This window comes from Siniperca chuatsi, linkage group LG20, assembly GCF_020085105.1.
Source record: "Siniperca chuatsi isolate FFG_IHB_CAS linkage group LG20, ASM2008510v1, whole genome shotgun sequence".
In the NCBI taxonomy this organism is placed as follows: domain Eukaryota; kingdom Metazoa; phylum Chordata; class Actinopteri; order Centrarchiformes; family Sinipercidae; genus Siniperca; species Siniperca chuatsi.
The window spans coordinates 12,343,447-12,360,274 of record NC_058061.1 but is presented as its reverse complement, the minus strand read 5'-3'; the positions used below and the strand labels follow the sequence as shown (position 1 = coordinate 12,360,274).

The 16,828-nt window shown below is 38.8% G+C and overlaps 2 protein-coding genes across 3 annotated transcripts; one reads left to right on the top strand and one right to left on the bottom strand.

Annotated features, from left to right (window-relative positions):
• Window positions 1-489: 489 nt before the first annotated feature.
• rbp4 (retinol binding protein 4, plasma) lies at window positions 490-3,730 on the top strand. Its single transcript, XM_044178743.1, has 6 exons — window positions 490-804; window positions 956-1,058; window positions 1,336-1,472; window positions 1,642-1,748; window positions 2,526-2,738; window positions 3,076-3,730. Exons 2-6 carry the CDS (start codon window positions 957-959, stop codon window positions 3,093-3,095), a joined length of 579 nt encoding a protein of 192 aa, XP_044034678.1. The 5' UTR covers window positions 490-804; window position 956; the 3' UTR covers window positions 3,096-3,730.
• Window positions 3,731-5,894: 2,164 nt separating this feature from the next.
• cep55l (centrosomal protein 55 like) lies at window positions 5,895-16,826 on the bottom strand. Of its 2 annotated transcripts, none has more exons than XM_044178972.1 (12): window positions 16,695-16,826; window positions 16,008-16,233; window positions 15,751-15,858; window positions 14,718-14,873; window positions 11,532-11,585; window positions 10,894-11,038; window positions 10,287-10,432; window positions 9,754-9,947; window positions 9,384-9,507; window positions 9,041-9,112; window positions 8,539-8,664; window positions 5,895-8,292 (listed from the first exon to the last, which is right to left on the bottom strand). In XM_044178972.1, the coding sequence occupies exons 2-12, from the start codon at window positions 16,194-16,196 to the stop codon at window positions 8,080-8,082; spliced, it is 1,527 nt and encodes a 508-aa protein (XP_044034907.1). In that variant the 5' UTR covers window positions 16,197-16,233; window positions 16,695-16,826; the 3' UTR covers window positions 5,895-8,079. The 2 variants fall into 2 exon arrangements, with proteins under 2 accessions (XP_044034907.1, XP_044034908.1); XM_044178973.1 differs by having other exon boundaries at window positions 14,724-14,873.
• Window positions 16,827-16,828: the final 2 nt, after the last annotated feature.

The following is a 16,828-nucleotide window of genomic DNA, read 5'->3' as shown; positions in this document are numbered from 1 at the left end:
CTCTTGGACTCATCTTATGTAGATACATCTACAGAAGCATTTTCAGCTAACTCACGCAGTATCCCATCATCATTGATTGGTGTTTGAAACTCCAGATTTTGTGCTCAGAAAATATGTGATTATCTGACATGGATTATTTTCTGCTGTCAGTGGACTTGAGCACTCTGTCTACCATTTATATAAACAGTGCTTGGAGTTACAAAGGAGTCCCTTGACAGCATAATCAAGTCAACAGCTGATGCAATAATATGAATGCACACCCACTGTAAACATTGTTTGGTAAATAAGAAAGGAGAAAGGGCTAAAACTCACATTTAGTGTTATCCAGTTTTTCCACACAAACAAGGGGGTTGTGTGCCTGTGCATGTGGGACAGGAAACAAAAATCACTCAAAGGGTACAACTCGCTTGTTTTCTCAGAGTGTGTTCCTATGGTGTTTGTATATGGAGTGTGACAAATGTGTGTACACATGCATCATATAGCTTATTCCAGATGGTCCTCTTGGCTTTGCTGGTGGTTGCTTTCATAAGGCCAAGAATGCCTTAGCAGTTCTGACAGGAAAGCACATTTTTGGGGGGATATGGACGGGCGGTCGGCCAAATGTGCAGAACATACAAATCAATAGAACTGGGGGACTGCAGTTATGTAAATGTTTTTCCAATGGAATGCAAGCTAGCTCCGGGGAGAACAGGGGAGGGCCAGATCTTCAGAAGTCATTATGCAATGCTAGCCAACTGTATATAAGACCCCAACCTGACAGAAAACCAGAAGATCTCTGAGAGCTGTCCACATTTTGGTAACCAGGTATGCATTGACAATGGAGTTGCGTTTTTACTAAGTTAATTATAGACTTTTTTTTCTCACACATTTTTATTTTTGCTGTGCCTCCTTCTCTCAAACTGTCCCTCCCAACCACTTTCCTTCTTTCTTTCTGTCTTTTTTCCTTCCTCTGAAGTATGCTGCGGTACATTGTGGCCCTCTGTCTCCTGGCTTTGTCCTGGGCGCAGGACTGCCAGGTGGCCAACATCCAGGTCATGCAGAACTTTGACAAGACCAGGGTGAGTTGGAAGCATAAAGAGATTTACTAAGTTCTATGATCATATTCACATTGGCTTTGTAGTATTATCTTCAAAGTTTTTTGGTTAGAGATAGATAAGAATATCACTTCTGTTTAAAGTACTTTGTGTAATACTAATTAGACTGTAGTTCTAACATTTGTTATGTCTTATTTCATAAAGAAATATTCCTGCTTTTACTTGGAATATGCTGTGCTTTAACTTTAAATGAAAAACATGGAGGTGTGAAGTGGACTTACATGTGGATTTTTTCTCTTAGTATGCGGGGACATGGTATGTAATAGCAAAGAAGGACCCAGAGGGTTTGTTCTTACTTGACAACATCATGGCCCAGTTTACTGTTGCAGATGATGGCAAAATGACTGCCACTGCTAAGGGCAGAGTCATTATCCTCAAGTGAGTTCTGCTCTTTACTGTGAAGGCTCACCTTTTCCTCCACTTGAACTGTGGCTTTGTGCAACTTACTACATGTTATATGCTTAAATCAGTATGCTTTCTCTCCGCTTTATTGCCTCCATTTTGTCTCACATCTTTCGTTATGTCCTCCTCTCTCTTTGACCTCTAGCAATTGGGAAATGTGTGCTGACATGTTGGCCACCTTTGAGGAAACCTCTGACCCTGCCAAGTTCAGGATGAAGTACTGGGGAGTTGCATCCTACCTGCAGACTGGAAGTAAGTTGTGGAACATTTACACCTGAACACTAATTAGACCAAATGGGGTCCAAATGTCATTGACTTAATCACGTTAAGTATAGTTGTTTATTAATTGTACTTTCATACAATTTGAGCCTGAGTCACAATTTTAGACGATTTTAAAAGTCACTATGATCCCAGTGCTGAACCAAACTGTTGTGTTTTTAAGTTAACTTACATTTTCTGTATCAACTGTAGTATTACCCATAATACCCATCCATGTTATTGCATTCAAGGGACTCCTTTGTAACTCCAAGCATTGTGTTTATATAAACTGTGGACAGAGTGCTCAAGTCCACTTTCAACAGAAAATAATCAATGTCAAAGAGAGATAATCACATCTTTTCTAAGCACAAGGTCTGGAGTTTCAAACACCAGTCAATGATAATGGGATAATGTGTGAGTTAGCTAAAATGCTTGTGCACTTCTGTATGTGTATCTACGGAAGACGAGTCCATATGTTTATACTGTTGCTTGAGGACAGATTAAAGGGGAATTTACTTCAATTTTAACTGAAACAGTAGCATTTATCTTGCGATCAGCTTCCATATACATACAACAAAGCAACTCTGAATCATAAAGTACTTGTGAGACGTACAGTAAATGTCCATTGTAATGTGTAGCATACTTTTTTTGCCCTCACACTTACCATGCAAGTTTTAAAAAATGCTTCACAAATTGTAAAAGGATGGTTTGGTAAAAATCTAAACTCTCCCACTCCCTCCCCTCTTTTCTCTCACCCATCACTGCTCGCAGATGATGACCATTGGGTGATCGACACTGACTACGATAACTACGCCATCCACTACTCCTGCAGACTACAAGACTCTGACGGCACTTGCCTAGACAGCTACTCCATGATATTCTCTCGTCATCTGGACGGTCTGAGGCCGGAGGACCAGCGCACTGTCCACCAGAAAAAGATGGACCTCTGCCTGCTGGGCAAATACAGACGCGTTGCACACACTGGTGAGTTGAGTTCAACTAAGTGCTCTTTTGTTTATGTAATGATTTATTGATCTATTTGTGAGTCTGTCATTCAATAACGTGAGAGACCAAGTGAATGATTGACTGAACTAAGTTGAGTAGGTCCTTGTGATTACTGTCTAACTTGATTAACTGATAAGATGAGATCAGAAATCACTTTATCAGTTATAAATCCTTAATATCACCAATATTATTACAGCTGTGTACATGTAGACTTTAAAATATAAGATTTTTGCATGTGTGATATAATCACATTTGTGTTTTCATGCTAATGGGGTATTTTGTAGTAAGCAAAATTTTTGTCTTCTTTCCACTGCAGGCTTCTGCGACAGCAGCTGATCTGTTGACACTCAGAAAACTTCTTTTTGAAGCAACCCCACCCCCCTGCATGCCCCTCTACTGGACTTGGACTGATTCCCACCGGAGTTCTCTCTCCTCTACTGTCTGTGTCTATCTTAACAGAGAAAGTAGCCCAATTAAAAATAAACTAAAAATGGTAAACTAGAAAGTCACATTCACATGACTATATTGTAAATAGAAAGGAAAGGTGAGTGTTAATGCTGGTCTGTTACTACTTTCCCAAATTTCCCTATTATTAAAGGAGATTCTGGGCCTTTTAACATTTTATCCTCAACTGTATGCTCATCTGTTTTTTTTGTATGTCAACTTCAGAGTAGTGTAAAACAACCTTCCTCATGGAAACCAGTGGAAGTTGTTCTCTGGTTCCAGTGAGAAAACTAGACATATCAGATAAGTGAAAAACAACTTTTGGAACTTTGCAGGCCAATGTGACAAATAATCAGTTGTGAAAAGCTGAAACTGTCAGCATTAGGCAGCTCTGGAGTATAACCACCAAAAAAACCAACAACAGGTAGCACATTAAGTCATGTGCTATATGGGCATAGTAGTTTGGTTGTGTCTTGATTGTATTGTACTTCTTGATCCAGTTTTTGAAATTAAACATTCATACAGTGTTGGCTCATTTAATTTTTGTTTGCCTTGAAATATTTATCTGTATTCCTGGATTGCAAATAATTAATTAATTTCGTTTGCTTTTTGTGAAGCACTTTTTAAAAACTCCTCTCCTGTCAGTTTTTGGTTGACATTTACATTTTTAGCCATGCTATGGCTTTATGGAGGGCAACGCCAGTCTGTCTGTAGGTTGGTTGGTCCAGCACTTTGGTCCAGACTGAACTATCTCAACAACTACCAGATGTATTGACTTCACCACTCGTGCCACTAGCAGATTTAGATTTTTGGCTTTTAGTGAAATGTCTTGACAACTGTTGGATGGATTGGCATGAAATTCGGTTCAGATATCCATGGTACCCAAGGTATCCATGGTACCCAATCCTAATGACTTTTTTGACCCTCTGACTATCATCTAGCGCCACCAACAGGTCAAAGTTTTCACTTATCCAAAGAAATATCTCAACATCTGCTGGATGAATTTTGTACAGACATTCATGGTTCCCAGATGATATATCCTGATGACTTTTGAAGGAAATTGTGTTTAGTGCATAATCAATTTATAACCTAGATGTGTTTATTTTTATTAAAGCAACCATATTATTTGTATTTCCTAGATGTGTTTCATTTTAATCAAAGAAAGCACTGAATTTATGATCAGAAAAGCAACACACGAACATTGGTGGGAACCAAGATCATTTTGCTGTGTAGAGCCTGGGAAGTTTCCCGATAAGCACTTTTTATCACGGGGGAGAGGCAGTGAAAGTCTTTTCCCCAGGAGGTTTATCTATGTGCCCGGATCCTCCTATTCCGCAGAATTCTAGGATAAAGTTCAGGCAGACACGTGTGTTGCTCATGACCTGTGTCTCTAAAATTTTACCCATCAGAAAGTCTCCTTGTGTAATAGTGGGTAAAAGTGTAATGACATACAATCCCGCCTTTATTTCTTAGCCAATCAGAGACTTTCAGTGATTTCCGTGTTTTGGTCATTGACGACCAGAAACATCTCATCCCATCAGGAGGAGCTTAGTATGAAAGGTTTAAAAATTGATGTCGGGAGAAATGTAGTCTTACATTTTCAATCCAAACCCTTTGTATTCCAGATTTGTATTGTGCTTTCTGCAGTCCGAAGAATAAATGACTTTGTACTCAAGAAGTTGAGAGTTTTGTTCTTCTGTATCTTAGTGTTTGATTCCTACGAACCTGATAGTGGTTGCTTATTTCAAGTTATTGAAGGCTGAACGAGGAAAAGAAAATCAACACAATATGAACCGCTGAGTCTTCCTCTAGTGCGACCATTTGAGTGAAATGTCTCAACAACCATGGAATAGACTGCCATGAAATTTGTTAGACACAGGATGAATTGAAATCAGTTGATTTCTTAACTTTTCATGTAATACCATCATCAAGTCAAAATTTACACTCCAATACATGACTAAATACCTGCAAAACTAATTTCCATCAGCCTCAGCTGCACTTTATGTTTAGGCCTAATTAGCAAATGTTAGCATGGTAACTAAAATGATGAACATTATACCTGCTAAACAACAGCATGTTAGCATGCTGACATTAGCATTTAGCTCAAAGCACCACTGTACAGCCTCACAAAGCCGACAGCGTGGCTGTAGACTCTTGCTTTTTTCATAGCTGATCTTTCAGCATCACATAATTTAACGTCACAAGTGATTATAAAGATTGACAATGTTTTCTACAGGAATACCTAGTTACTTTGTAGATCAAGCTAAAAATCCATTAAAGAGTGAAACATCAGAATGTGTTACATCAGCTTCATGGTAAATGGAATACATTGATGATGCCCAATCCTTTCAGCATCAAAGTACAATTAAGTGAACAACACAAAGCCAAGACACTCCAAGCTCAACATCTTCAACCTTTATCTCAGCAATCACTTTTCCACTGTGGATCATCTAGAACACAATGGCCATGAAAACTATACTTTTAAACTGGTGTAAAAACAGACAAGGCAAGCAAGCAACGGTTACGTATTTGGCAACATTGTATTAACTTACAGTAAATGTTTGGGTACAATGTCAAACTGATTTTTCATCACATAAACTATTTCTATTCCATTTTTATTTTAGTCTATTCAGTGATTGAGCAAAAGTTAAAAACACCATTGGCCCAGAAATACACTGATGTGGCAAAAAGTACACTTACATCTTTATTGCACATTTTTGTACAGTACATGGCAAAACACCTTTGGAGCACATGATTAGAATAAAACAAAGATGACCAAAAAAAAAAAAAAAACCCAACCCAAAACAACTAAATGGTCAAAGGTTGGTCAAAACAATGTGATTCTCGGCTCGCATTTTTAAAAAGACACATGGCCTAAGTTAAAACAAAACAACTATCTAAAAGATGACAGTATAGCGGTGTCTGTCTGTCTATCTAGTCACATTACCAAGCTGCAGGAATAAAGGCATCTTAACCCCCCTTTCCCCTACCAAGAGGACCTTCACTAATCCCCTGCCTTAAATAGTTTAGCACAAGGAATTAACTCATGCAATCTCATTCAAGCCTCACAGGGCTGCAGGCTTCAAAAGTCAAGGTGGAGACAGAAGTGAGCTTTACTCGAACAGGGAAGAATATGCGGTCGAGCTGGCACCATGTGACCCGTTAATCTCCCCGGTGCAGTATGTTTAAGGTCTGGTAAAGTTCAGGCAAGATCTTGGTCATGGTTACAGTCACATGGTTCAGCGAGGTTTGTCCAACTGTTTGCAAGACACTAGACAGAGAAAAAACGCTACACTTTGTAATGGAACACAACCACTAGGAACTTAAAAAGCAACACATGGCAGCTAAATCAGATGGACAGTTTTGTCCACAATTATGACTGAAGGTATTCAAGAACACAAAAAAGCTGGAACGCAGAAATATTTTCCCTTATTATTTTGTCCTTCACCTCAGTACTGTCAAAATGGCCAATGACGATTGCTGCTTAGGGGTGATTTCTCTCTCTTCAGAACAATGCAAATATGCCTTCAATATTACACAAAACCACCAAAGGAATGGATTACTGAAACTAGGAGTGAAAGAACAGTGTAGAACATATGAGGCAGGTTAGTAAACTTTTATGCAAAATAAAATAAAAAGGTGCCTCCCATGATTATATATATAGCCATATATGCAGAACATTGTACAGTAATACATAATTATCATTACTTACATTAACTGAAGGAAAATAAAATCTTTCATAATCTAAAACAAACAGTAGCTCACTTATAAAAAACAACCCAAGAATAAATAATTTTAACAAATACACACAATAATTATAGAATTCACTAAGAGCTTCATAAAAAGACAAACTGAAAAATACAACTGCACTCAGCAGGAAGACCCCAGAAATAAACAAATGAAGGAATACGAGTTCTTTTTCAATAAATGATGATTCAGAAATTAATATCAATATTTGGCCTGATGGTATTCTAAGGTCAAAAAGAAGTAGGGAGTACATTCTTTGAAATTGTCATACTCATATAGCATGAAACAGACTAGTAGTTTTAAAAAGGTGATTTAAATGTCCCTTGATTCCCATTTAATAATAATAATAATAATAATAATAATAAAAAAGTTAGATTTTTACTTGTGTATTTACTAAGAACGAAGGCATTCCAACTGTTTGGATGTTAATCCACTCTGAAGCAAAATATTATTTGAATATCTCTTGGAGTGAAGACAATTCACCACAGCCTATTGCAGTGATGAAATGAACCTTGTTTATGGGAACTGCACACACACTATCATGCTTAGTGAATGTATCATACATTTGTGTCCAGTGATCATTATGACAGCAGGAGTAGTATTTCAAACTAATCATCTTGCATGAGGTCTCAGCCACTTTGCAGTTTAATCAGCTTTTGAAAATTAAATTCACCTTTGCTGTTCACAAAAGTGCTGCGTTTGTGGAATCAGTGTTGTTTTTCAAATTGAAACATATTGAATAGTCTAAAACTACTTGGTCATGGCTTTCAGATTTTCATTCTAACCCAGACAGGTGTTTAAAATAAACTGGAGGGACTACATTTCCTAAATGGATCTTATGATCCAGTGCAGTGGTTCCCAACTCTTTTGGTTTGTGACCCATTAAAAAAGGAAGCAATGTCTACTTGTTACCCATTGTCACAGACTGTAGATTGTCTATATGACCAGGTTAACTAAATAGTGACACCCCCATTTGAAAACATTTTAGAGGTCTGGAGAGGTAAAAAAGAAATAATAAAAGAACTGCGTGTAGCATAAATGTTCTGCTTTGCTATCTTGCTGCCCCCTTGGGTGAGGAGGGGTCCCACCACCCAGGCTGGGAACCACTGATCTAGACTCTACTTTTAGCTCAGGCAAAACAGTAGTCAATGTGTGCCAGGAGCTCCCTGTGGCGGCTGGTGGGATAGGGGGTCCGACACTTGGGGCACTCCAGGAAACTCTCATCCAGGAGGTTGGTGACTTTAGAGGGAGATGTTGGACCAGGAGGGTCATTGATAGTAAGACGCTCAAACTCAAGGCCGTTGTAGGAGCTGGGCTCTGAGAAACGGGTGTTTGGCGGTTTCTGAAAGACAGAATAATACTCTAAGCATTTTACATTTAATTGCAAATAAAATACTATTGAAATGTTTGACATAAACTTTTCTAAAAAATGGCATTAAATTAAAACTATAATTTATTACTGCAGATATATGAGGTGCTAAGGAGAAGTAAAACAATAAGAGCCATTGTTTGTGACTGACCTAAAAGACTGAAGTTGAAAGCCTTAACAATGAACATGTGGTTATGATGTGCAGACAGTAACACTTACAGCAGACTCCAGTTTAGCAATCTGATCTCGGGCCTTGCGAAGCTCCTTCAGCACCTTATGTAACTGGTGCTGCATGCTGTGCCGATCAATCTTTTCTTTCTCAAAGTCCTTGGCAGAGAGTTGGATCTTAAGAGGGGTAGAAACATGTCAGAGGGAGAGAGCCAAGAACTCATTGTACTTAAATTGCACAAGTGGGATCAGTATGGATTTCAGAACGGTCACCTAAAATAGTGTGCTACATTCTACATAACAGGGCTGAGCTGATGGATTTTCCCACTCATAACTGGGTGGTGAACATTCAAATAAATCGGTAATTGCTGATCTCATCACTTCACACAGTGCAAAAAGAAACAGACAATCATCAAACTTTACTTGGTTTTGAGATGTTGTTGAATGTTTTTTTCACTATTTACAGTTGGGATGAAGATTTTCCACCATATGAAACAGATTTTTGCTTGTGTTAACGGTATCTGCTGTAAAAAACCAACATTCACAGTGTTACCTGTTGCTCCAGTGCTGCAATTCTCCTCTGTTCTTCATTTTGGCTGAGAAGAGACTTCTGCAGCATGTTTACCTGTAAAGGCCAAATTATCAGTAAAATACTATGCTTTATTTAAATCCCTTTCCATTCAAATAATCCTGGGATGAGATGTTATTTAAATATTCTCAGATATCTATTGAGCTCTTGCATTTTATTAAATAAAATATAACTGTTGATGGATTATATTTCCAATCCTTTAAATACAGGCTATCTTTCATACTTCATGAATGCTTTGAGATAACTTTCAAAAATGAATAAGTGAAGTGTGACTACAGGTAAACATGACAGTGAATGTGAGTGTTACCTGCAGTAGAAGTTCAGCAGATCTCTTCCTCTCCTCCTCCAATCTGATGTCCATGCTCTCCAGTTCCACTCTCATCCTGTCTGCCCGCTCAGATGACACCTTTCTCTCCTCACACACTTCATGTCTGGATGCAATGTTTATGCAATCCACATAAATATGAAGAATACTGTTTACTTATATTGTACTTAAACAGTGAAAAGGTGTGGCATTAAGGTAAATCTCCCAATTAACCTGCAGTCTGGCCTTTTCTGATCATAAGCCTTAGTAGTTTCTTTGCACCAGTCAGATTTACTGTTTAAAGATAAACTGACAGAGTTGATCTGAGAGCCACCTCTCTTTGATTTCTACATCAAGAGCAGACTTGCTTTACCTGTTGCTGAGTCGCTCTGCCTGCAGCTGCATCTTAGTCTCCTCCAGCTCTTTGCTCTTCTCTTTGTACTTCCTCAGGAAGGACGACAGCTCGCCGCACTTGTCCTCATACCTCCTCTGCAGTGTTGACATCTCCTCCTGGAGCCTGGCGACCTGCTCCTTCTGAGACTGCAGCTCAGCCTGAGCGTTCAAGGTCTGCAGAGCCATAGAAAAAAACCCCACACAATTTCAGAATGGTGTATACTTTTTTGTCAAGTCATTTCTCCAATAGAGTTCTACAAATTAATTATAAAGATGCCTGAATCCAATGAATGTATAAATTGAATGGGGTTAGTCCAGTTGAGTGAATGTCAATGAATTTGTACAGAATTTGATAGGGAGACTGCAAGGTGTCTAAGGAATGTGAACAGCAAAAGCCACAAAAAGTAGAATAGAAGAATTAATTAGGGAGTCAATCTTTATTAGACAGAAACAGGAATCCTGGAAAAGTAGAAATGAGAAAATAGTAATTAAATGAAATCCTACAGCGTTTACCTGTTCCCTCTGCACATAGAGCTCCTGCTGGGTTCTGGTGACCTGATCTTTTTGGTTCTCCAGGTCTTTTTGTACACCCAACAGCAACTGGTCATAGTGGCTCTTCAGTTGAAGATCCTTTTCTGGACCTGCTGAATTGGCAGGAGCTGAGATAAGAAGTGTTAGTAAGGAAATAAATTAAGAAGCTAATCGAGGATATTCATTGCAATCGAAATGTAAATTTTTGGTACTAAGCATTATCTTTGTAGAAGATTTAGAGAAAGTTTGGCAATTTAATTAAAAGCCAAACAGTCCTCAGTGCTGCTGTTGTTGCTATTTTTAATTCCAGGATTATTACCTATCTAATCTTTTCTCATCTCCTTTTCCAACTCAAAGCCTGTCGCCATAATAATGTTTAATGTTGTGGCTAGAAAACTAACATCTGAATCAAACTGCATAATTTTCCCTAATTTCCCCTTCTCACATTCCATACTGTATGCATCAAAGCACACAGTGTTCATTAAGTTCATTTTAATTACGTTAACATTTTATGTACTTAGCACAGGATTGTAATGAATAAGTTGAGGATGTCAGAAATAGCTAATTCAATTCCTCCTCCATTTCTCACCATCTGAACTGGCCTCTTGTTTGGTTTGTTGCTGCTTTGCCTGGGCCTGCTGCTGCTCCAGCTCCTGTGTGCGGGTGAGGACAGACTGGACGTAGGCCTCTCTCTGCTGGTCGTACATCAGCCACTGCTGGTTCTTCTCAAGAGCCTGGTGGTGAGATGCACAACCCCTGCACTGATATACTGTATTCTGTGTATTTCGACATAGAGCTGCTCAATTCAAGGACACAAGAGGCACACTTTTATTTGGGAGTTTGGTTTTGTGACAAGGGGTTTTTCATCAAAACTTGATACAAGAGAAAAGAAACACTGCTTTCACTCATACTAAATCAACCAAAATGTTTTGTTGTATCCAAAAAAGTAATACTCAGTGTCTCCTTTATTAATAGTACCTATTGATATTGACATAAAAATGTGCCCTAGGTATTTTGCAAATATTGAATGAACTTTATTAGAATTATTTCATTCCTCTGACCTTGAACAGAGTGTAATGGAATGAAATGCTTTAAATACATCGATGGGCGAGATTTTTCAGTTACAAAGCTATGGTACAAAAACATTTTTCAACTGTAAGAAGGTATTTACTTAAATTTCAAACAGGTACGCAGAAACATACTTAGTAAATCATTGACTGGACTCACGTCTCGCAGTTGTTCTTGTACCAATGCCACGTCTGCAGGAGGTACCTGTCCATTCTGTAAAGAGAAAAAACACATTTCTGAAATAAACCCAAGTCTGATAAATACACTATTGGCATCAACACTTCTATCTGATCTACAATTAGCAAGTCGTAAAAATCAAAAATCTATGTGTTATGTACCAAAAAACAGTGTGCACTGCTGTCTGCCACTGTGCCTTTTTTGTTATTATGCAGTTATTCTAGACACAGTGCTGTTGTAGACTTGCCTTTAAAAATAATTTGAGTTACAGTAAAATTACAGAGAGAATTGAAGGCTTTTGGTCCGATATCACAGTTTGGGACTTGTTTGACATTCATCCAAGACAAATGAAGTTGACAAAATGATAAAATGATGGACTCGTCCTTTTGAAGTACTTCATGTTCATGTTGTTATTCGTGTCTGTTGATTGCCATCAGGTTTCTGGGCACTAAAAACAGCAGGTTTGCCACAGGCTTAAAATTACTCGCAGGCTTGCTGGTTTAAATGATTCATCTTTTTAATTTTTTTTTTATAATGCAACAAAAAGGACTTGGCCACATGACATAGGGCACCATCCCTATCGCCAATTCCTTGACATCCATCCCTAGAAGACAGTCATTTCATAATTCTGTCACCCTGACCCTGAGGTCTACATGCCTGATCCCATCCGACGTCTAAGCTTAAGCAAAACCTACACAGCAACAGTAGGCATCTAAGCGATCGTCTTTGTGCTAAGGCTCTGTGAGCTCTTACACTAGCAAACAAGCATCATGAGCATGTCAACTTTTTACAGATGGATTTAAACATACATCCCATAAGCTAAGCCCACTAATAGCTTTTGTGAATCCAAGGAGAGCGAGGGAAAGGGTGGGCTAGGGTCTGATGGTCAGATTATTTCTAGTAATGCGAAAGGAGCTAGGCCAAGGGCTTGGAAAGTGGAGAGTATTCCTGGAAAATTACCATTAAAACATAAAAGATAAGGAAATCCACTTGCAGTGGGAGACACTGATATCAAAAAGCTCTATACATCTCCAAGTACCAAGTATTCCTATCCATTTGTACACATACTCTGCATTTTAATACTTTCCAACCTTGAGTGTAAAAGTAGTGACTTGAAAACCAAAGCAAACAAAAGTTATGCAAACAAACTGAGAACATTTAGATTCAAAGAAAGTAGTTCCAGCTTTGTGGTGACCTTTATGAGAAACGGGGGGGGGGCTACAGGGACTAAATTTTTGCTAACACGGTTTTGATTATTTAGAAATATCAATGATAATGGTGTTAACATTAAGTACACAGCAGATTAATATATTTTGAAGAAGCTTTTAATAAGGTGCAGCAACTAAGGTTTTTACATACAGCAGTCTTCATCAGAGCAAACAAGACATGCTTTATATCAAGATAGAAGAAAATCAGAAGACACCAAACTGAAGGAGAGCTCCTGGAAAAACTGGATGAAAATCAGAAGGATTATTTTCTTCTTGGCATTAAGTTTGAATTACTTTGAATTGAGCTTCATTATGGGTCCCAAAAGCCCACAGGTATGTGATTGCTGAGTCTTCAGCCATCTGAATTCCAAGTTCTCACTTGTGATTTTGCTGTCTAAGCCTCTCCAGAAGCCAAGGAGAATCCTGATGACCGCTCTCTAAGAGTGCAGAGAGGGCCTGCTGTGCTCAAAGCATCAAAGGGCTGACTGGGAATCAGTCAGTGCTGCCCTTTGATAAGGAATGACAGCCTACAATTGTGAAGGAACTGAGTGGCAACCACAGATATATCAATGGCTCTTGATGCTCTGATGATTTTGATGATGATATTGATTATACAATCCTATAGACAAAGTGTTACTTGGACAAAGTTGTTACTTTATCTTTCACAAAACTACTGTAAGTGATGTGTTATTGTACAGCTATTGACAGCAAAAAAAATAAAAAATCATTTTGAGCCACCTATTACTTGCGCCTTTAGCTTTCATTACAACAAATTAATAAGGTTTCTCCACAGAGAAGGTAATGTCAGCATCTGCGGAAAACAATCAGAGGTCACACAATGCCACCTAGTGGACGACAGAATAACTGCATCTGCATTTCCTGAAGTCTCCTTTCATGCAGTAGAGCAGTGGTTCTCAGACGTTTTCTGTCATGCCCCCCTTCAAAAGCCGAAAAACGTAAATGGATTGAAGTCTTATCAATCATTAACAATATTGGGGGAGCAACATCCAAATAAAAAAGGAGCCAATTTGAAATAAAAGAAATAAGTCAGGTCAGCACGATAGCATCAACAAACTCCTGTTCTTTTTTATTTCCCTACATAAATCATGTTCATTCAGCATAATTCCACTCCATACTTTCCCCCTGGTCACCAATGCCCCTCCTGCAGTGGCTTTATGCCCCCCCAGGGGGTCCCGCCCCTGAGTTTGAGAACCACTGTAGTGGAGTCACTGAAAAATCAGATTCTGTTGAAACGTACACTAAACCTATTGAAATGAACACGATATAAATTGTAGGTGCACTAGCTACTCATCTAAACAGCTGCCACGACTACTCAAAAACCTGACCAGAGAATTTCACACCAATTTTGATGAAGTTTAAAAGCACATTTCTGTTTGTCAGACTTGAGCATTGCTGGAACTCAATTCAATTAATCACTACTGAAATGGAATTTGATTTGTCAAAAATATTATAATTCAACAATAAACAAAAATATGTCTACTGCATCAGCACTATAGATAAGCAAGGATTTAATCCTAGGCTGGGGGAGGGGGATGCTGTTAGAGGGAGGGATAAAACCACTCAACCAACTTTGTTCTTCTGTGATTTCTGACAACAAAATCTCCTTTTTTTCCTCTCAACATTTTTGTTAAGAGCCTCAAATAAATGTATTTTAAAATATCCTAGGGCTAGTCATCATATAACTAAAGATAGGTAACTGAATAAGCGCTTCAATTATCAACGTCATGATACCATTAACCCTTTTCCTGTTCCTGACCTGTACGAGCAAAGGTAGTTCATTGGACACATTTTAAAGCCAACTACATTACTAGAAGAGTACAGATTCCCAATAGGATAACTGGTTGTGCGGAAGAGGAGACAAATGTTAATGGCAGTGCCAACGTTTCTAACTAATGAGAACATCTAGATAGATATAGAGGCTGTAAGTTGGTCAACCTACCCCCACCTGTGTTTCCAGGGACTGGCATCGGGTAGAAACAGTGACCAGCTGGTTTTTCAGGTTCTCTGTCTCCTGTGACAAGCTCTGGAACAACATGTCTCTCTGCTCAGCCTCCTTCCTCCGCTGCTCCAGCTGGGCCTGCAGTGATGCTACCACCTGAAATACACAGCAATATGAAGTAAACCAACCATGTGAAGCAGATTTTTTAACCTTTGTTTGTGCAGAGACAGTTTGCTGAGGATATCTGCTCTTCTCCAAGCAATTATCTGCTTCACACAAATGACATTACATGGCTGGCAGTCTGCTGGCATTGCCCACTGAGCAGCTCTGGTTTGAGCACTTTTACTGATGAAAGTTAATGAGGAAGAGGCAAGTGTGATTAAATCACATTACGCATTCACAATGTCAAATAGCTAATGTTCCATTTATCAGCGTGTCATTTCCAAGTTTTAGCCTGATGCCATTCTGACTAGCCTAAAATTTCTGCCATAACAGAAAAGACATTTCACAAAAATAAGCAACAACCTCAAATAGACGGCATCAATTTCTCCAGCAGTGCTATAAGCAGTAATAAGGGCATTAATGTACACAGACCACCTACAGCGAGAGATAGTTGGTTTATAAATTTTGAAGTGAACAGCATACACACCACATGTTAGTATGCAGTTTTTGCTGGCTGTCTAAACTTCTCTTAGCTGTGCTACTGTCAAAATGTGATGGAATCTACCCCCCCCAACTATTTTTGTGGATGCTCAGTGGAATTCCAGCCTGATTTCTCTCCTTTCTGACAGTTGTCTGCTGCCAGGAATACATATGGCACCAATACAATGCCAAAAGTGCAACAAATCTCCACAAGTTGAAGAGTACTCTCAAAGACACAACGGTAGGTATATCCCCTCACCCTGGTCAGAAAACTGCTGCCTAAGGGTGTCCATGTTTGCAGAGGACGGCTAGACGGATATATCTATATTGGTCTACTGTAAATGTGATTTTTAACCATATATTTCTGCAGAGATGTGTCATGTGTACATACCTCTCCTCCTCTAGCTGTCAGCTGCTTTCTCAGTGTTTCTAGCTCCTGCTCTTTAACAAGCAACTGCTGATTGTTTCTCTCTCGGAGCGTCTCAAGGGAAAGAATCCTCTGAAATAATCAACACAAGATACCACATGCACATAAAATACAAAAAACAAAACAAAAAAGCAGCCAAAAGACAGGCAGACATGCAGGAATTTCTGAAGTCAATGCTGAAACTCCTCAATTACCACCGACAAAACAAACACTTCCTTTACCTCCAGCAGCTTGCTTTTGTCGGAGTCGGGTGGTTTGATGTGTCGTTTGGCCAGTTCATCAATCTTTCTCCTGAGTTGAGCGTTCTCCTTCCTGACTTTCTCCAGCTCCGCCTCAGCCTTGGAGGCAGAGCTGCTGGATTTGAACCCCAACTTGGAGACGATGCTCTCTTTGGTACCTTTAGAGGTCATGGCTGCTTTGTCGGTGTTGAGGATGTAACCAGGGCTTCTGCAGGGAAACAAGACATTTCACAGACTGATGTTTTTTAAATGTAAAATTCACCAGATATTTAGTTTCAATTTGACTGAAATCATTTGGATAGTAAATAATCAAACTGAAGGAAAAGATCAAAACACTAAGCCCTTATGAAACAAGGAAGACGTGCTGTTGAATATTGATGAACATTAATATTAAATGATGCAATAGGCTTTACAGGTTATTAGTTACTGGTACAAGTTATTAATATAAGGTTACGCTTTTACATGTATTTCCTCGCGTATTTCACCGTCATTTATCCTCATCTTTCGACGTAATTTAATGTTAATTTAAAACAAAATTTTAAATAAATATTTATTAAACAGATATATCAGTAAGAAAACTGAAAGTAATACTGACAATAATACTATAACAATATTATGAAAACAAAGACTACTGGCACAGATAAACACTAAATATTTGACACTACTTACAGATAAAGCGAACTGAAGATATCCCCGGAAACCTAGTCTGTTCAAAAACAGACCGTTTTCTAACAAACGCTTTCGTTTCCTGAAGTTTGAATTGCAGCGCGTTGACGTCATATCCGCAATGTGCAGGGGGTGCG

Bases quoted from the DNA above. Each gene is read 5' to 3' on its own strand.
- rbp4 (XM_044178743.1), top strand. From the start codon at position 957: ATGCTGCGGTACATTGTGGCCCTCTGTCTCCTGGCTTTGTCCTGGGCG. The intron at 1,473-1,641 runs GTGAGTTCTGCT...TTTGACCTCTAG, and splicing joins GGCAGAGTCATTATCCTCAA to CAATTGGGAAATGTGTGCTG. The intron at 2,739-3,075 runs GTGAGTTGAGTT...TTTCCACTGCAG, and splicing joins CAGACGCGTTGCACACACTG to GCTTCTGCGACAGCAGCTGA.
- cep55l (XM_044178972.1), bottom strand. From the start codon at position 16,196: ATGACCTCTAAAGGTACCAAAGAGAGCATCGTCTCCAAGTTGGGGTTC. The intron at 14,874-15,750 runs GTATGTACACAT...TGTGTATTTCAG, and splicing joins TGACAGCTAGAGGAGGAGAG to GTGGTAGCATCACTGCAGGC. The intron at 9,948-10,286 runs GTAAACGCTGTA...ATGGCTCTGCAG, and splicing joins TCTATGTGCAGAGGGAACAG to ACCTTGAACGCTCAGGCTGA.